At 36.9% G+C, this 21,283-nt stretch overlaps 1 protein-coding gene and 1 long non-coding RNA gene across 2 annotated transcripts in view; one reads left to right on the forward strand and one right to left on the reverse strand.

Moving 5' to 3' along the window:
* Positions 1-19,269, forward strand: part of PRELP (proline and arginine rich end leucine rich repeat protein) — a 30,823-nt gene extending 11,554 nt beyond the window's left edge. The window contains 9 exon segments of the mRNA XM_032218959.1: positions 12,063-12,310; positions 12,312-12,540; positions 12,543-12,839; positions 12,842-12,913; positions 12,916-12,996; positions 18,828-18,844; positions 18,846-18,903; positions 18,906-18,942; positions 18,944-19,269. Coding sequence (XP_032074850.1) covers positions 12,065-12,310; positions 12,312-12,540; positions 12,543-12,839; positions 12,842-12,913; positions 12,916-12,996; positions 18,828-18,844; positions 18,846-18,903; positions 18,906-18,942; positions 18,944-19,001 — 1,095 coding nt within the window. The 5' untranslated portion in view covers positions 12,063-12,064 and the 3' untranslated portion in view covers positions 19,002-19,269.
* Positions 116-18,572, reverse strand: LOC116509699. The gene is made up of 7 exons (XR_004255524.1): positions 18,208-18,572; positions 15,727-15,800; positions 13,124-13,264; positions 7,644-7,705; positions 5,804-5,859; positions 1,478-1,665; positions 116-1,379 (listed from the first exon to the last, which is right to left on the reverse strand). It is a non-coding gene; the product is annotated as an uncharacterized LOC116509699 (long non-coding RNA).
* Positions 19,270-21,283: the final 2,014 nt, after the last annotated feature.

A 21,283-nucleotide genomic window follows, 5' to 3' on the forward strand; every position in this document is an offset into this window, starting at 1 on the left:
TTTTAAACATGAAAGAAATACTGGTAATATTTAAAATAAAGAAATGAAAGTTGTAAAGGAATAAAGGAAAGATAACATCAAAAGTGCATTAAAAAAAGCTTGAAGGCATAGATCCTATATTATTGTGTCCATATTGTGCACATCTATATGTAGTTCTTTTAACATCAATTTCTTTGTATTGGATCTGAGGGCATCTCTGAGGTGATTGCATCGTTCAGGGCTGGCACACCAATTCTCTGATCACATGCCAATTTCTCTCTTCAGCAACTGAATCAATTTACTTCTAGATCAGCTGAGGTGAGGTGCCAGAAAAGCTCCTTTAAAGTACATGGGAATAAGTTCTTTCTCCACTGAAGGGATCTCTTGCTTCACCATTCTTTCCAGTTCCAGGTATTCTTTGTCAGGCCTACTAATGTCAATGTTGGCTTCACAGCTTCCCTTTAGTAATTCTGGTAAAGCTGCAGGGATGAAATGGGCAAGACTCCATTGGTCCCTCTCTTCTTTTTTGCAGGAGACCAGAAACCTGTAGACATCACCACCATATTAATAATTTTATTTCATTCCATTTTATGTGGAAGGTTCTTGTGCTTATGGTACCTGCAACAGCTCAGAGCAAGACAATCATTTCTTTGTTCTTAGCACTGTTGTTACTACTGGTAACAATTTAGAAATATGTTCCACTTATTTTTGAAGGATTTTGAAGGATAGTAAATGGTGATGGAGTGGAGTTATTTCAGATATCACTGTATGCCATTTGAGTAGTATATATCCAGACTGGGACAAAAGTTCTAAACTTGTGTTTTTTTTTTGCTTGAATGAACATGTTGTATATGATCAGTCATGAACAATGTCAAGCTACATTTTATTATTTCAATTACCAATTACAAACGTACATCCAGCCTTTCCAACTTAAATGAGATAGACAGTATAATTAAGCACAATTGTTTTCTAACTAGAAATAACAAAGAAAACATAGGACTTATGAAGCTTCTTGGATGAGAAGCAAAACATTGTCTTCTTTCTCAAGGAAAAACAGCCCAGTTGCCTTTAAAAAAACACATTTGAAACAACTATCTCCACAAAAATGCAGGAGATAGTCAGCAACATATTATGCATAAACACACAATCTAGAAGTCAGGCAAGCCATAAGTTTGTTGGAATAAAAAAGTGGTGATCTGGCATTTAAACTGCATGGGGGAAAGAGTCAACATGTTGTCTTGGAGCAGGAAATTCCATTGCCTGAATGTCACGGATACATCTTCTTCTGCCTTTTGGCTAGGTCAAATAGATCCTCTCCAGAAGAACTGAACTCTGGTCTCCAGAGGGCCAGGATTTTCAAAAGAAGATCATTTATAAAACTCAGAAGAAGTGACTATCATCTGAAAATGAATGTAAAAGAAATGCAGTGATTAACTGTTCTTTTAACAGTCCCTGGCTGCTGTTAGCCCCAATGTTTTCATATACCAGTAATATTTACCTTCCATGTGTTAAGATTGCACCTTGAGTTGGGATAAAGTCTAAATCCAGGGCGATTGGGGAAATTCAGGATTTTTTTTATTTGCTTGAGAGAAGCAAACAGCTCTAAATCATTTTGTCCTAATTCAAACTGTCCATAAATTTTCAGTCTTGATTCATCTGTCCAAAGTTCAGATGTCTCCAAAACCACTTTAAAAAGAGGAGCAATTAAAAGTATTTGGCACTTGCTCATTCTAATAAAGCAATAGCATTTAGACTTATATACTGGTTTACAGTGCTTTACAGTCCTCTTAAGCAATATACAGAGTCAGCATATTGTCCCCAACAATTTGGGTCATAATTTACCACCTTGGAAGGATGGAAGCAAAGGTGGTATTCAGCAGGTTCTGACCAGTTCTGGAGAACCAGTAACGGGAATTTTGAGTAGTTCAGAGATCCAGTAAATACCACCTCTGACTGGACCCTCCCCATCTATTCTCTATTTTCTGTCACTGTTTAGAATGTAGCAGAACTCCAAAATGCAAAACAGGTTTTGACTTAGGCAGGTTGGTTTGAGCCTTTTTAAAATTACTGACATCTGCCTACAAATTTGTACTCTGTCCAAGACCAATCTATATTATCTATTATAAATTGTTCTCCATAATAAGGAATCCTGTCTGATGACTTGAACATTTTGTTCAAAAGATGTCATTAGTTGTTAAATTCCACCTACCTAGGTTTTATAGTAAATGCACCTTGTAATTGAAAATCTATTATCCTTTATATTTAGGAAGCTATAATGAGAAATTGCTGGGTTTCAACAATTGTACCTTCCATTATCATTGGAGTTATCTGAAAACATATCATGTGTCAGGAATATTTAGGGAAACTCATTTTATCCCTCATATAGTTTTAGACTTCAATAAACACAAAAGGTAATTAAATCCAGATTAAGCTATTTAGCTAAATAAATTATAGTGTTGTATGCCATGCCCCCTGCTGTATTCTATTTAGCTTATATTTATAAATATTGGAATACAATCTTCTATGCATAACAGAAACACTAATTTTAAAAATCCATTAAAATATCTTTGTTTTTTCTTGGCGTCTGAGTTTGCTTAATTTCATATAGATAGGTTTTTTTTCTTTCTGGTCACATTCATCATGTGAACAACAAATATCAAGTTGAAAAAACATTTTGCTTGATATAAATCTTAAGGAAGCAAGATCATGGCTTTTCAATACTTTTAGTTCTATGTTTATATGCATTGCAGGAGCGATAGATTTTTAAATTTTAGATAAAAGGCTTCAATTGTTGGATTTTTCTGACAGTTTCTGCAAGTATTCCAGGGCAAGTAACATCCAGTGATTTCCCTCCCCACCCCAGATGCCTTCATATTTCTTAGAGAATAACTCTGCTTCTTATCATGCTCCTTTCTGATGTATATCAAAGTCAGAGGTCCAGCTAAATTTATTACTAGAGTCAGACTAGACAGATAATGCAAAAATAGAGGTTAAACTAAAGTCATATTCATAATGGCACATAATTGGAAGGCAGGAAAGCAGAAACTGAGATAAACTGAAGGTCAGGAGTAACTGGGGAAGAACAGTAAATGACAGATTGTCCCCAGTTTACTTTGAAAAAAAATACTAAGTAGGAACTTAAGTAGGTCAAATAGTAAAGGAGGAAAAATTCTTGTTTTCAACTTTTAAATTGATGTACTTTATATTTAATTTCCCTAAAACCCTTCAGCTCAATTTAAATGCATTTCTAGAAATTTTCAATATTTTTGTTCTTAAAATGACTGAAACATTATTTGAAACATTGTGGTATCAGCTCTTGCATGCCTGTATTTTCTGAATAAATTAATTCTACCAAAATACAATATTGGATGGTGTATTTCAAACCTGCATGTGCTGTGAAAGTGAATTCAATTTCAGCATCAATCTGAATTTTAAAATAGTTGTGTTTCAGACTTCAGCATAGTTCCAAGGTAGCATTGATCATACATCTTGGTGAAACTGGGATGGTGATTTTGCATTCATCCTGGCCCTTCTTTGGTGTCTCACATGACCGCCAAGCCACACCCACAAAATAGGCCAAACCTACAGAATAGGTAGTAAACATTTTTGAAACCCACCCCTGGTCTTAATCCATCAATCACATTGATTTTGATTTAGGGAGCTAAGAGTGAAGGTGTGATGCTATTCTTCCACTGAGTTTGCTTCCAGCAAGTGGTAGTTGGTGGTAGAGATCCACTTCTAACTCCCTGTTTTAGGAATTTTTTCACTGTCTCCCTACTGCTATATAATTATTATGGTTGGTTACACCCTCAGTCACCTATTTAGATTGGCTTTCCATTTTTGCCCTCCTATTAAATCCTTCACAAGAACCTAGGTTAGGTAGATGTTGTTGTTTAATAATATTAAAGAGTTAATAATATTAAAAGAACAGCAGGATGTAAGCTGTTCCATGTAAACCTGCATTTTGCAATTACTGATGGTGATTTTGTTCATGCTGATGGGGTCTAAGTAGTGTCTAATGTCTTCAGTTCTGAAGAAGTTTCTTGGGTGAGAAGCAAAATGTTTTCAAAGTAAAGTTAATAAAATCCAGTTGCCCCTTGGAAAAAAGCACCTTTGGGTCAACTATGACCTGGATGATTGAGAATCCCCATTGACATTTCTCCATTGGGTCCTTCTTATCCACCAGTTTAGTTTTTTCGGTATTCAGCAAGCCTTCATGGTGTACTAGATTCAATATGTTTTTTTCACTATCCTTCAGATACTGTATTCTACCAATGCCCTTTTTTCTTCTTCAAATATCTGGTGTACTTGCAACATTCCACAGCTACCCCTCTGGTAAATAGAGTCTGTCAATATCAGTGCATGGATGAAGGGCATGATTCATTGTCATTATTTTTCTGGTCTTCCTATCTAAGGTTTTTATTAGTTCTACTTGATTCTAGCTTGATTCCAATACTCTCTATAGCTAATGACTGGAATTGCACAAGTGTAAACCCCTAGATGGTATTCACCATTGTCTAGCAATTGTGTCTTCCATTGTATCATTGTATTGTCCAATCATGTGGCAGGAAGTCAAATGCTTTCTTTTAATAAATGCAAGCTACATTCAAGCTGGTCTTCTCATCCCTGAAATCTGGGCATTTTTCACCATTAATTATGGGTGGGGTAGCATTTTCCAGACATAAAGAACATGCAATTTAGGGTACTCCTGACTGTCAGTGACAGGGTGCTTGCTCCACTTGGAAAGATTCCAGGGTCCAATTTGTGGCATTATTCATAAGTAATGTTGCTAATATTGTAGAGCATAAGATACTATGTACTAGTAGTGTGATTGTTATATAGGGATCTGTGCAGTTGATGGCTCTTATGGGTCTTGAGTCCACCATATTGGATATAGTTGAAAAAAGAAGCTGTGGCACACTTATCTCCAACTATTTTGTCCCATTTCACAAGAGTCAACAGGGCAGGTAAGTTTTGGGGGCCATCTTTAACCAATGTCATATGATTGAATGATGTCCAAAGTTGGACATCATTCAATGTCCAAAGATTGAATGATGTTTACAAACCATTCAGACAATATTTCCAATGGCTACTGAAACCTCCTAGTATAATCTGGAATTTCTAAATTAATTACTTTCATTTTACACATTTTCACCACTGATGTTTTTAAGCAATGTGGATTCAGTACAAACACTTGACAACACTGCTATCAAAACATAGATTTGTGTGAAGAAAAATCCTAACTTCATAACCATCAGGAATTTTACATGCACAGTAGGAGAACTCCAGGAGCATAAGAAAGTAAAACCTTACTGAACTCATTATAATCACAACCAGGCAATACACTTTCCTTTTCTTCACAATGCATGCTATCATTTGCCAAATACACATAGCGTTGGGGTATTCCAAGTATTAGGACATGAGCATTGTTTTGTCTTGCTAAGACTATAAATTGTTTGTTGTGAAAGCTTTTGGAGAAAAAAACAACCCATCTGTTTCTTCACAGATCTCTAAATGATAAATGAAATGTCTATTAGGAGTTAAATGCTTTGAGCTTTGCAGCCTGAGTAATATTCTTTCCTTTCTGTGATCAAAAATGGTGCTATGTTTTTGTATGCTTAAAGATCTCCTGCTAAATGGATTAGACATTGCAGAAAGCATAACAGAAGCATATTTGAGTAGCAGCATAGGCCTAGAATATGACTCAAAAGTATACGAAGCGATCATCAGCTGGAGTCATTCCATGAATAAGAGGTCTTTAAATCTTACACATGTGTCTTGTGGTCCCATAGTTGAAGGAAAGGCGAAGTATAAATATACTTACAGAAATAATAATCCATCAACATTGAATCAGGTTTTTTTTGCAGCAGGAGTCATCCTCTAGTACAGAAGAAAAGAAAAACTCAAATGTTTAGCAGAGCATACTCAAAATTGGGAGATGTAACAAAATTCCATCTTGATGTCATCATATAAAACACACAGAATCAGATTAGGTCTTCCAGATCTGGGCAGCATAAAGCTGAGATCTGGCACTCTTAACCTGGCATACTCCTTAATTAGAGCATATGTAACAAGCAGAGAACAAGAGCAAATGATGGAACACAAGATACAAGAAGAATAGACACCATGGTCTTTGTAAGGAGTTGTGTTTTTCCTGCTGCCACACTTGTTTTCTTTGGCTCTAGCTTTCCCCTGGGGACCTTTTGTACTGGATGCAAGATTAGATTAGAAATAAGACACTCTTAATTATGCAAAGTCCAGAGATAGAAACATGGGAAATTAAAGCACAAAACGAAAACATTAAAGGATTGGTGCATATATTCAGGTTAGTTTTTTAGTTCTTTTTGCAGGCTGAAGCTAACTGCTGTTCTTCTTATAGATTCTTTTCAACTTCAATGGACATTTGCTTGCTGATTTTATTTGCTTTCATTTTCTTCATGGCTGAGATTATAAATCAGAATTATTTGTTTGAATGTAATTTAATGTTCTCAGTTATCAGAGCCTTTCCTGATCATTTGATATTTTTGAAAATGCTATGTTAAATGAGATGTTTGCGCTAGTTTGACTTAGGCAGCCCCAATATAATGTTTGAGCCCTGGGTGATGGAAAGGACTGGAAGCGTATCACCAGAATGTTAGCCACATTCATCATCTGTATGCTTGAGGTGAAAAAGTGAAAAAATACATTAATGAAGAAAATGCAATTACATTCATTCACAGGCTTGGAAGAAATCTCTAGTAAAAGGCAGGTACAATATGTTCCTTTCCCAAGGATTCAGAAAATTGCAAAACTGGTAATGGATGCTACAAGAATGCAAACATAGTTTTCAGGTTTGAAGATAGAAATAGCATAGTTGATAAAGTCAATTTATCTTTTCCATAAAATGCAGAAGGAAGGACAGATAAAGACATCTATGGAAGCAATGGAATGGAGGGTGGGGAGGTGGGGGAGGATTAATTATTTCTATCCCTTTTCCCATCTAGCTGATCAATTAGAGACACACTTTCTAAATTTTGACTTTCTAACACAAAAGATCAGGGATTACAAAACTCTGAACCCACCTGTACTTTCATGGATTATGAAGGCTGAATGCATTTACATGCTACATTTGATCCCCATATCAGGATTAAGAATAATTTTCAGTAAAAATGACACTACTTTAATTTTCATTTGATGATGGATATTTGTTTATTCGCTTGCTTACTTATAAATGACAGCGGCTGTATTAACATTTTAGAGGTTAATGGTTCTCCAGTAACTGAGATTTAGTCAATATTTAAGAACATCTAATATGATAATGACATGCAACAGCTATCAGTATGCAACATAACTTGAAAGAAAAGGAAAGAAAATTAACATAGTCAGAGTGGTGGGCAATCTTGGATGGATTCAGGTGGCACAGAGTTCCAACATCAGAGACTGGTGAGAAGAACTGATGGGCATCATGAGATGGCATGTAGAAACCTGACTGGGCAGGGGTGAGGAGGCTATTAAATTTAGGGTAGTAAATGGAGAACATGAGAAGTATGTTGGATGATGACTGAACAGAGCATGATGGCCTCTGACTGGATAATATTATATAGAAAGTATGTACAAATGTATATCTGTTTATTAAATGGAGAATGCATTCATAGTGGGAAGTCTGAAAGAGAGACAAAACATACCTTTTGTTTTGGAAGTGGGAAAGAGAAAAATTATTTTTGGAGCAATCCTCAAAGAGGTAGAACTGTGGATTAAAAGGAATAATGTTGTTAGTTTGGAAATCAGACATCACCTTCATTCCCAGAATCTAGGGCAAATTGTTTATCTTTTACCCGTATCAATTTGGTTTTTTAAAAAAAACATTTGGGTATTTTTCTGCAGCAGCTAAGCTTGCTAGATGGATTTTCCAGATCATAAGAAGTGGACCTATTTAATGAAATAGAAGTCGATTCTATTTCATTAAAGTAATAAAAACCATTTTAAACACTTTTCATGTGTTAACTACAATCCAAATTACAAGTATTTTCTAAGTTTAAAAATGTAAAGCAACTGAACATAAAACCTGATATTTTTCTATTAACTAATATTGCTAACTCTGTAGGGAAAGAGCATCACATCTTAACATGAATTATTGGAATGAAATTAGCTTTAAGAATGGAAGGATACTGTAAAAGCAAGGACATCAGGAGGGGGTAGATCATTCTTGTAGCTTCTGGAATGTATGAATAAACATAAAAACTAATGATTGTATGTCTTTCTTCTTAAGATCACATAAACAAATTATTTGATATCACTCTCAACTCTGAAAAAAATAGGGAAAATGCTGTTGTCATAAAAACAATGCACTTTTGCATCTCAGACTTTGTGGAACTCAGGAAACAAAACTATAGACAAGATTTGCGGTGTTCATACCATATTGATGGAATCTGACATACATCAGCAAAATTGGTCAGATTTGCTGTCAAAAATGTTTCAGATATGTTGAAATCATGCGAGAAAGGGAGATAACCACATGAGCAAAATCAATGTCTATTTGACTTCATCTTACTCTGCATCTTTTACTGGCGTAAAAAAAAAATCAGCTCCAGAAATATATCTCCTGTTGATGTACTTGGAGGAAATACATATTTAAAAGAACAGCATCATTTATTTGATAGAGGAGAAGGCATCACACATTTCAATTCCCAGTAATGACACTCTAGCAGTATAAACATATCACATACAGGCACTGGCTTTATATTGCTCAGACATATAATTCACAAGAATTAATTTTAAAGTAATTAAAATTTGCACCCAAAGGGAACATATAGCAAAACAAATTGTCTCCAGAGGACAACTGGGAACTTAAACAATAGCTAATGGTTCTTTGTTCAGCATCCTTATGGGCATGTTGTTTTAATTTGTCAAACAACAATATCCCAATTGCAATATTCATGTGGCTCCAGTTGGATACCTGGATGAAGTACTTGACACAGTTAAGCCTCTGAAGGAGAGAGGGGACCATGTTAGATTTGCTGCAATAATTCCCACTTCGCTCCACATCTTGCTTTAGATTGTGTCTTATCTTACCTGTATAACTTTATACCCCTCCATCACTGAGTACTGTGGATGAGATTACCTTGCAGAGGAGGCAGCCATCCCCACATGTGTCTGCTATGATACTGGCAGGGTGATGAAACCTGCCTGGAAAAGTGATTCCATGGAGACTAAACAGACTAAGCACCCTGGCAACTACTGTTGAGATTTCTTCTAAATGCATGGAATATCATGTGCCATAAGTCCTTCACCTTTTGGAAGAAATCTCTGTGGGCAGTAGGCCATTTTAGTCACAGCTTTGCTTCTCAGTGACTAAATCAGTGACTACGTTGAGAATCTGAGTCCACAGATTCTTGTGAGTGCGTTGGCCATATCTGGATGTCTAGAGCAGAACAAAATGAAACCACCAACATGAAATTCCATTACGATAGCCTTACATATAAATAATTGCCAAGGAATGGGGGCTGGATATGCAGTCAAAGTATGAGCTGTAATCCATCATTCAAGTGGTGCCATTCTGTCTTCAGATTTTTTTTTCCCTAGCACAAAAACGTCCTGAACACTGACATTCTCTGGCTACTTGCTATTGCGAATTTTACTTTCCCCCTGTCTCTGTTTCCTGTCCACAGACTTTTTTCCAAGAGGCAAAGGGCTCATGGCACATCATATTCCATGCATTCACAAGAAAGAACCCTGCAATCTCAACAGTAGTTGCCAGTGTGCTTCTGCTTAGTCCTCCATGGGATCACTGTACCAGGCAGGCTGCACCATCCTGCCGATGTCATAGCAGACAATGATAGGACATAGAACTGGAACCCTAAGAGGCATGGCCCTTACTGCTTTATTGATGGAGCAATTTCCACTACACATGTATTATCCAGGCTGCAATTCCAGGGAAATGTGTAGTATTGCCATACAAGTCTTTCTCTTTCAAGATCAACTTTTCTTGACCTGCAATGTGCTTTTGCCACATATGTCATATGTTTTGGTTGATAATGGATGATGGATAGGTTGCTTCTGAAATTTATTCAGAATGAAGAGAAAGCTTGGTGAATCTAGGAACTTTTTCAGACTGTGTCTCAAAAAGCAAGCAAGCTGTTTGAGGCACTGAAATGAGATAGATGTTTCTGCCAGGATCCTGAGGCAGGTGGATTATAATATGTAATGGGAAGAATTAAAATTAGGAAGATAAATAAAGCATAGTGAGTCCTGACAGGAAATACCCTGAAGAACTTGTCTAACTGTGATCATGGGAGCTGGTCCCTGATTGCCAAAGAGCAATGAATCAAAAGAATGATTGGTTGGGTCATGCAGAGGTTTACTGTCCATGCAGTATTCTATGCCAAGCTATGGATTAACATCTGTTCCAAGCTATGGATTAATATCTCTGCCCTCCCTTTATCAAATGTCCTTCTTTTGAGCTTGTGCTGGGGCAAATATTTCAAGAATACTCTTATGGCTTTTTTATGAACTTAGTCTAAGTTCATAAAAAAGCCATATCAGTATTCTTGAAATATTTTCTATAGAAAACATGAGATTTCTTAATTCCAGTATGGAATTCAGACAGTTTCTGAATTATTAGCAGAAGAGTTTGAGTTTTGGATTTGGAGGCATAAACTAAAAACCTGTTTCTCTTAATGTGGCTTTGCTATTTTGTAAAATTTGCCCCAAGGGCCTCAGAGATCTCCTTTGTTTGTTTGTATCTAAGGCATGATGGCTTATGTTTTTATATGTATTCTACACCTGCAAACTACCATCGCTATCCCTTCCAACTTCTGTTTCTCATTTCCTCCTTTCCATTACCACATATCTTGCTTCCCTGACTCAATTTACATTTCACAGATGATGGAGGAAGCTGAAGTCACCATCCATCTCTCTGCTTTAGTCTGTTTTGTCCTCATTAGTGTGGACTTTTCTTTAGCCTTTATCCCAGGAGGAACAGAAATTTTGGGCTCATAAGTCCAGGGCTACCTGTATTTCCCAGCCATTTGTTTGGAGCATAGGATACAAAAGGGAGGAGACCTGCAAGGAAAACATATTGCCCTCCTGGGATAAAGTTTAGAGATCTATTCAGAGAGAAAAACCCATACTAATGAGGATAAACCAAACCTAAGCAAAGAGATGGACAGTGACTTCAGCTTCCTCCATCATCTGTGAAGTATGAATAGAGTCAGGGAAGAGATGTGATAATGGAAAGCAGGAAATGAGAAACAGAAGTTGTTAAGTGATTTTTTGCCCATTTTATCATTTTTCTTGCCACCGTAGTTAACTGAGTCACTACCGTTGTTAATTTAGTAACATGGTTGTTAAGTGAAACTGACTTCTTCATTGACTCTGCTTGTCAGAAGATCACAAAAGGTGATCATATGATCCAGGACATTTCAACCTTCATAAATATGAGTCATTAGCTGAGAGTCTGAATTTTGATCATCTGACTATGGGGATGCTGCAACATTTGTGAGTGTGAAAAACCGTCATAAGTCACTTTTTTTCAGTGTTGTTATAACTACAAACAGTCAGTAAACAAACTATTGTAAGCCGGGGACTACCTATATGCAAGGCCTGGCAGAAGGCAATGTGATGCATGATATGGGAATGCTATTCTATCGTCGTGTTGTATGTTATATGTGCTGATCCAAGAGGACTCATTGGTAGTGTATCCCCATCATTGTTAACTCCCTGCAACTATTGGAAGTATGTGACTAGTATTCTCACTGACTCCATTCCTTATGGATGGTTTGTTTTTCTGCATTGGTTTGTATGCATTTGTATATTCCAAAATTTCTGTCCCATCCCAGTTGGATCACGCTTAAATTGTAACAAGTGGCTGACTCCTAAGTTCAAAACCTTACATTGAAAATTTCTCCAGCCTGTTGTTATCCAATGTTTTGAACTGTTGTCTTTAACCAGATTTGCAAGCTCTCAAAATTCTATTTACAAACATAAATGCAAAGCAAAAGAAGAACAGTCTATGTAGGAAAATATTGACTTAATATCGAATGAAAGAATGAATGAAGAAATATATATTTTTAATGCTTGCTTCTCTTTCTTCTTGTTCTATTTAGACATGAAGAGGATTGCCAGATTGATTTTCCCACTCATTCTTTTGCTGATTTGTGAGGTGAATGGACAGAGGCGCACCAAACCTCCAAAGAAGCGCCCACGTCCTTCAGTCCCTGAGCCAGTTGAACCAACTGACTTCCCTCCACCTCTGCCCCCAGGACCACCCTCAATTTTTCCTGATTGTCCCCGAGAATGCTTCTGCCCCCCAGATTTTCCTTCAGCCATTTATTGTGACAGCCGCAACCTGAGGAAAAGTCCCACTCATCCCACCCAGGGCTGAATATGTGTACCTACAAAACAATTTCATTGACAAGATCTCTGAAGAATCTTTCAAAAATGCCACAGGGCTGCGGTGGATCAGTTTGGACAACAACCGCATTGATTCAGTGGGATCACAAGTACTGCATAAGTTGGATAACCTTGTCTTTCTGTACATGGAAAAAAATTTCCTTAAGGAAGTGCCCAACAACTTGCCTCCCAATCTGAGCAACTTAGGCTGAGCAGAAATCGTATTTCCAAAATCCCTGAAAATGTTTTCAGCAAGTTAGATCACCTCCTCCTGTTAGATCTTCATCATAATCAGCTGGATAATGGAGACTTCAAAAAGAATACTTTCAAGGGGCTCAAGAACCTCATGCAACTCAACCTGGCTCATAACCGGCTAAGTAAGATGCCTCCTGGGGTTCCCAAAGCCATTCACCAGCTCTTTCTTGATGAGAATCAAATTGATAATATCCCCAACAATTACTTCAAAGATTTCTCCAATTTGGCCTTCATCAGGCTAACTATAATAAACTGTCTGACAAAGGATTGCCTATCGACACTTTCAACATCACCAATTTGCTGGTTTTGCATTGGCATACAACAACCTCACCAGCATCCCCTACATCAGCCCCAAGCTGGAGCACCTCTACTTGAATGACAACTCAATTCAAAGTGAGTTGGCACAAGTTTGTGATTGGTTAGACCTACAAAAGATCCTGTTTGTGGGGGGAGAAGGGGAGTGGGAAGAGGTAGATATCTCATGACTCAACATCCAATTTAAAACTCCAAAATGACTTACTTATGTTGATGCTTCCAAGGGAACTTCAGTAAGAAATCTTATTTTCCCTCCTTGTTCTTAAGTCATTACTCCATGGGATTCCAAGAAATTATAAATTCCATCTTGCCGAAGCTGTAACTTTATGACTGTTAGGACAGATGACTGAAAAGAACAGGGTGGGTGGGTACAGAGGAGTCAGACTGAGAGGAAATTGTTCTTTTCCATGTAAATGGTACTATTTCCATATAAAGAAACATTTAGATCTTTCCATATAACAAAAATGGAAATTATTTTTTTATGTTTCTTTGATATAGGGAGAGAGAGAGGACGGGAGGGGAAAAACTCAGCACCATCCATTTACTTTTCTGTGCTTCTGTCAATCTATAGCTAATAGATTTTGGCTTGTAGGACTGACTTATTTTCCTAAGACTTTTCTCTTTGCTAAGAAAGCACTGCAAATCAAAGCAATTTTAATTGTTTGGGTACTAGTTTTGCATTAATTTAAAATAATGAGTGACTGTGTAAAGGAGTATAGAGAGAAAATATCAGTGAGTTTTCACATTTTGTTTCTTTAAATATGATTTTTTTAAAAATGACATATTTCCCATACTATTGGGTAAAGCCGTCGTAATTTCATACATTAGTTTGTATCCTTCAGAATACACCAACATTGTTGTGGAAAAATAAAACATTTTTTCTTCCTGTTCCCAGGAATATGTTCAGCAGGAGTTCCCAACATCTGTTGCCTTAATTGAAAACATCTGTATTTAAGAAATGCAGAATTCCTTCCAGAACATTTTAACAAGGAAGTAATAAAGAAAATAATGAGTCGCTGTACTTCAAACCAACCCCAAAAGCTTGGGTTTTTCTTTCAAGTTAAATTTTTGGCAACTGTAGGCCATAAAATGTCCTTATAAGATAGGCCTCATATAGGAAGGACTTGAATCATACTTCAACTCAGAATTTCAGTAGACAATCATAATACTCTTTTATATCTTAAAATTAATATATAATTAGGTTCGATTCCCAGTAAGGGTATGGCTAACTGATGAGAGCTAAATAGCTTGAAATAGATCTATACTAGTCTCCCTTTATTTATTTATCAACACAATTGCAATATATGTTTATATGTGTGTGTGTGTGTGTGTATATGTATGCATGTATGTGTGTGTGTGTACATATGCATATGCATATACATATACATATACAAAGTTATGCATATGTTTCTGAGCATTAGTCTGAACAGTAAGGATAAAACATTTTCTAGCAGCAGATAGTAATTTTTTAAAATTTTACTTTTCATATTACTGTTTTAATATACAAAAAGGGAGGAAAGATTAGAAAATACAAAAGATAATAACAGAAACAAAGAAAACAAGAAAAATATATAACAGAATAAGAAAAGATCTTGGAGGTCTTCTATCAATATTCAGTAGCAATAGTAATAGCACTTAAACCTGTATACTGCTTCACAGTGCTTTACAGCCCTCTCTAGGCGGTTTTACAGAGTCAGCATATTGTCCCCAATAATCTAGATCCTCATTTTATCGACTTCAGAAGGATGGTAGGCTGAGTCAACCTTGAGCTTGGTGAGATTTGATCTGCCAAAGTGCTGGCAGCCGATGATCAGCAGAAGTAGTCTGCAGTACTGTACTCTAACCACTGTGCCACCATGACTCAAGGAGGAGACCCTATACCATTCAAGACAAGTGGTTATTCAGTCTCTTCTTAAAAGCCTCTAGTGATGGAGCACCTATAATTTCTGAAGGCAAGCTATATATATTACATAAAGGAAATAATAGAGCCTAATTTTTAAACACTTCATTAAACCATGACCACATATCAATCAGCTTTTCTGCTATATTGAAAATAGCAGCTCATAAACCAAAAGTAACCATGTGTGGTTGATTAAACTTTGTTCATCTGGGGTTGCATTGTCTTTCCAACACTGAAAAGTAATTATTTTACTGTGTCCCCACCTCATCCTCCATACACATAGTACTTGATAAAGCCAGCAATCTTCTAATACGGCATGTTCCAGATGTATAATTCAAACGTACATTCACAACATACTGTTTGATCATGGTATTGCTATATTAGTAAACCTATGATTATTAAACAAAATTAGGAAAATACTGGGATGAATCCATATAATACAATTAACTGCGCCTCATCCTTTTTTATTTCCAATATAATGAGATTGACTGACAACTCCTTTTGAATCACTGGTGTATATGCTAGCTGTGAATAAGAATAATTTGTGGAATTTGTGGAACCTCCTTTTAAGATCATACAAAATGTACTTAATATTAGTGACGTAAATGTAATAAGGCTACACCTTGATTGCTCCATGCCTTTAACAAAGCTGATTGAACAGGGTAGGATTATCTTTAATGTGCTAAAAAAAATTGGATGACCACTTACTGGAAACAAAGTTTTCCTATTCCTATTTGTTGTTATGTTTAATGGTCATGCAATATTTTGCAGTCCAGACAAACAAATCCAAAAGCAGGGCCCAAATAAGAGGTATACCAGAAGCAGAGCAAAGTAGAGAGAAAGAGGGAGAGGGGAGAATTACCACTACTGCTGTCATTCCCAACCCAGCCAATGTGTTGGAAACAGACCTCGGAAGTCCTGGAGGCTTTCCCAGTGCTTGCTGTAGGATGGTTTCTTCCTCTTCTTCCTCTTATTTTTTCCTCTATGTGAATGAATAAGAAAAGAAAGGATAGGTATATCCATCTGAAAAAACTATGTAAATATCTTTAGCCAATCAAATCTAAATGAACACAAACCATCTGGCATGGATTGTGTTCACACATATGAAGGGGTTGGAATCATGATACCATGATGCTGTCTTGCAGATTTTGACACCCCCAGTAAAAATCTGCAAGATGGCATTGTATCAATTCAATCAGCGCCCCACCCTCTTTGTGCATGGATATGGTCTACTATCATACTGCTATGATAATATGGAATATGTTATCAGATCAGGAAACAAATATTTTTTACCTCTTCAATTGTTTCCTTCACCATTAGTTGTACTGGCTAGGGTGCTTAGGTATACAGCTCAGCATCATCCAAAGAGCTGCAGGTTCTGTGCCCCTATCTTAGAGCCATGTTTCTACAACAGATGTGAAAACTTTTAATGCTTCAAATGTTACCAACCCAGCTAGCATGCCCATCGATCCAGCATGACTGGTGCTGAACTGTAACGAAGTCTGAAATACCATAAAACCATTATATATATATATATATATATATATCTATATATATATATATATATATTATATATATATACTTATATATATATATATAAAAGCCGCTTTTCACATTGACTTAGATTTAAAAGGAATAGGTTTTGTGAATTATAGCTCATTTTATCACAGAGCATCTAAATTCATGTAGGAGTTAAATTAGAATAAGGCAGGGGAGGAAAAGGGCAGGATAAACAGATTGGTTATGCTTAGGCAAGTTACATATAAAACAGATTAGCAATACCTTCTCCATTAACTATTATAATGTGTTTTTAAAAAACTGTTGATTTGTTCTGAGATAGTCTGGTATTTTTTTTTTGTGAGTTCAACAATTTTCTTACTCAAGTACACTATTTAATTTTCTTTTTTCCAAAATAGGTTATTTAAATCTGTAATTGAACGTCTTGAGGGACTGAAATGTTTTGTAATTATTTTATGCTTGTTTTCATCCTGATGTTAAACTGTATTCTTCATTATTTTGAGTCATGGTGCAGTGGTTAAAATGCCAGTATTGCAGGTAATACTGCTGACTGCCAGCTGCTGGCAGTTTGGCAGTTTGAGTCTCACTGGCTCAAGGCTGACTCAGCCTTCCATCCTTCTGAGGTCGTAAAATGAGGACCCAGCTTGTACGAGGCAATATGCTGACTTTGTAAACCACTTAGAGATGGCTGTAAAACACTGTGAATCAGTATATAAGTCTAAGTGCTGTTGCTATTGCTATTTTGTGCTGAGTTTGTCCTGTTTGTTTTATGTAGAATCCAGGGGGGCAATGCTGGCAGATGATGGTATAAATTTCATTAAAGGAAGAACATGTAATGGTGCCTCTAATCTATGTGTGAAGTTGCTGGGATCTGTATGGCACTGCTAGTGTAAAAGAGACATCTGGGCTTATTAGATAGTCTTGTTGCTTGTTAACATAATTTTCTTGTGTTTCTTATTGCATGTGAGAATATGCTTCAAACTGGGTGGTTATCTATATGTGGATAGGGGTTCTGCCACTCTATCCCAGAAAGTGGAATGTCATTGTCCAATATAGCCTGTAGCTTATTAATAATGTGCTTGAATGTGGCTTTTCAATTGGAATACTTGTTCATTGGTCTATATGGTCAGTATGGCATAATCTTGTATCTTGTATAAAATAATGTCCTGCACATTTATTGCACTTCAGCTCCATAACATCATACTGGTTAGAAGATTATATAATTTACCATGTTTGACAAGCATGATGTGGAAGGCTCAGACGTCAGAGCGATCCATTTTTTGGCCTTCCCATTTGTCTCTTTCTCTTAGTTTTGCCCCACATTGCAGACAGTCAATAAAAGCATTTGACTGATTCCAAGATGATTATACTAAGGGTACAGTAATAGCCAACTTGGTTTCTATAAGGAGAACAGTGCAAATTCCTGAGTTATCAATATCATTCATAATAATGTCTTTTATAATTTTGAACATGTAACATTAAACCTATATACCACTTCATAGGCTTTTACAGCCCTCTCTAAGCAGTTTACAGAATCAGCCTATTGTCCCCAACAACTGGGTCCTCATTTTATCCACCTTGGAAGGATGGAAGGCTGAGTCAACCTTGAGATTTGAACTGCAGCTAGCAGTCAGCTGAAGTAGCCTGCAGTATTGCATTCTAACCACTGTGCCACCTTGGCTCTTAGATGTAGAAATGTAGATCTCATTGTAACAGTATTCTAATAATGAAATATGAATCAAATGCACACTGGAGACAAATATTCAGGTAAGTATACTATGTAGCAAATATACTTGTTAGAAAGGCAGTCCATAAATATTTTGTTGTTTTAGGCTGTAAGGCATAGATATGAAGAAAGATGATGATACTACTTTTCTTTCCATCTTCATTCACTCTGTGGAGTTCTGCAACAGGAAACCTTTATATTCCTGAAAGTTCAGTGCACAATTTAGAATTCTAAGATATGTAGGAATCCTTCATGGAAACAAAAGGCTCTGTAGTACAGTTTTCCATCAATGTGTCTGTAGAAGGAAGAGAAGGGATAATGAAAGTTACAGCAAAGATAGTGCATGTACTAGCTTGTTTATCCCTGGTCTTCACTGCACATTTCCAGATCCTGAAGATGAAACTCAAATACTTTGGCCACTTTTGTAGACACTCAGTATTGAGGAGTGATCTATATAGACCCTTTATTAAATGAATGTGGAAAAAACCCATGTGAATTAAAAACTGAATAGGAAAGGCTTTGTCTACTGCAGGCAAGGGAAGTTTCTTCCATGATTTCATACACAGCAGTAGAATTATAAATATCTTTAAACTGGAAGGGACTATGGAATAATGCAATATTGTATTTGAATAATTCTGTCAATAGTTAATATTGAATGCTGAAAGAGCAAGAATGGAATATGAAACTGATGTACTGTGCAACTTCCCTATCCCTGGCTTATTACTTAACGGTGGTTTTTTTTCCCCTTTTCTTTTTTGCCTTCAGATATCAATGGGACTCGGGATATGCCCCACTTCTCTGGTCTCTCTTCATGCAGCATCTTCAGATCTTGAAAATGTGCCCGTCTTCGCTACCTGCGCCTCGACGGCAACTTGCTGAAGCACCATCCCTTTGGACCTGATGCTGTGTTTCCGGCTCTTGCAGTCGGTTATATTTTAAGCCTTGCAGCAATTGCCACTCCTTGGGACTTTGTGCAGTGACTTGATTCCAGTCTATGTTAGACAAGGGGAATATACCTAAGCATCTCTAACCCAGACCTTTCCTGCTCCACTCTGCTTCATTCTTCCTTGGCTGCTGGAAGCTCTGTGCTCTGTGCAGCTCTCCTTTATACAGCATTTTACGGATGCTTTATTCCAATGGTGAAATTCAGATTTTTTTTACTACCGGTTCTGTGGGCATGGCTTCGGGCATAGCAGGGGAAGGATTACTGCAAAATCTCCATTCCCAACCCACTCTGGAGCCAGCCAAAGGTGGTATTTGCTGGTTCTCCAAACTACTCAAAATTCCACTACTGGTTCTCCAGAACCTGGCAGAACCTGCTGAATTTCACCCCTGCTTTGTGCCCCTAAAATGTTCCATAGGGTCTTCTGAGATGGGTGCAGCCTTCACAGAAGACGTGGCAATATTGCAATATTGATTTCTGCTATATTGCCCTTTATCTATATATTAAAGAGAGGAAGGAAGCATGCCTAAATGCATCTAGCATGCAGCATTCTTTTACTGCCTTGCTGTCTAGAGCTTTACAAAGCGTTACCAGTTTTGGCATACAAAATAGTTAGATTTGTTATTACTGTCAAAGAGACAGGCAATATAATTTCATTTAAATGTATGCATCGTTAACGTGCCCATTGTCTAATAATGCTGAATTAACAGGGAGGGATAGTCAGACTAACAGGTAGCAATAAGTAGTTTAGCAAGTGTGAACAAGCGCATATGTACTGCACATAGCAGGTTGCATACTGTGCAGGCAAAGCAGTATGTAGGAGATGAAATGAGAATGATAGAGAATTTTCTTCCCTTTGTGCTCTTTGGGAATTAAACAGCTGGTGCAGCTTTGCACATTGGAATGTAATGAACAACTAAATACAGCATGACCTTCAGGACTGGTGATGACATGCTTAGCAGCAATAAATTAGACAACCTCTCATCTTCATAATTTAACTCCACCTAGATTGGCTGAAACTCAAATGCAGTGTTAAAGAGGAATTAAGCAAATCCAGTGCTAGACAGAAATTGCCACCAGATAGGGTGACATATGTACTTGAATAGGACAGATCCATCATTATCATGATGATTTCAAGGTTATCTTCACATCTGATCCCCTCCCCCCAAATTGTACCTAGGGATTATGTCATTAATCAATGGAGCAATCTGTACCTCTTGAGGACCTAGGGCTTTGCTAGCTTTCTATGCATGGTAATCAGCAGCCTTAGCAACAGTTATCCAGGCATAATGAAGGAAATATCCTACCCCTCTGTTACACAAGAAATGTCACTTCTCTCCCGGTAAAGTCATACAAGAGGAGGATCAATAAATAAATGTTAAATTGTACTTGAAAAATACTTTAGCAGTGGCTGGAACCACAGTACCTATGGTTAATATGGTCTCCATAATAGCAAAACATAGCACACATATTTAAAAACTCATCAATATTTCTAACACAGAATCTTGCAAAATCACAGCATTCATGCCTTTATTTTTATTTTTTAAAACTGGGGGTATTGTGCCGAATCTATGATGGTACTAGAAATGTTGTTGATCTGTGAGCCCTAACAGTGTGCAAATGTAAGTAAATGCAAGTAATCAAGTATTAGCAGACTTACCATATGGTGTACAGGGACAAAATCTCTGTTATGGGAAAGCCAGAAAACTATTCAACATGGTCTTCCTATTTCTTGTGCTATTCTTTCTTTGTGTTATATTTTGAATATAAAAAGAATAAAGCTGTTAAGTAACAGGCAATGAAATACAAAGTAAGTAATTCTTTTTTTAAGGCACTCGCAGAGCACTAATTCAAAGACACACCCAAACAATGTGAGCTCTTTCCTGTACTCTGGATAACATTATGAAAAACATACAGATCACATGAAAGAGAATGTTTCTGCTTAAGCTTTTTATAAAAGCTCATCTGGGAACAAAGCCCTCAGGATTCACTGAGAAAATTTCTGAGTAAAAGTATTTGTATTTGTTTTTGTATTTAATGAATTTATAGGCTGCCCAATCCCGGAGGACTCCGGCTTACAGAAAAGAAGTAAATTATAAAAAATTAAAAATTAAAAAAGAAACAAAGAAAACAGATTAAAACCTCACCATGCATCCAATCTGGTCAGGGCTGGACCTCAGTAATGAGGTCAACAGCCCCAGGCCTGCCGGAATAGCCAGGTTTTGACAGCCTTTTGGAAGAGTGGGTAGAGTCTGGATCTCTGGGGGTAGTTCATTCC

The sequence above is a fragment of the Thamnophis elegans genome, chromosome 5 (assembly GCF_009769535.1).
Source record: "Thamnophis elegans isolate rThaEle1 chromosome 5, rThaEle1.pri, whole genome shotgun sequence".
Classification (NCBI taxonomy): Eukaryota; Metazoa; Chordata; class Lepidosauria; order Squamata; family Colubridae; genus Thamnophis; species Thamnophis elegans.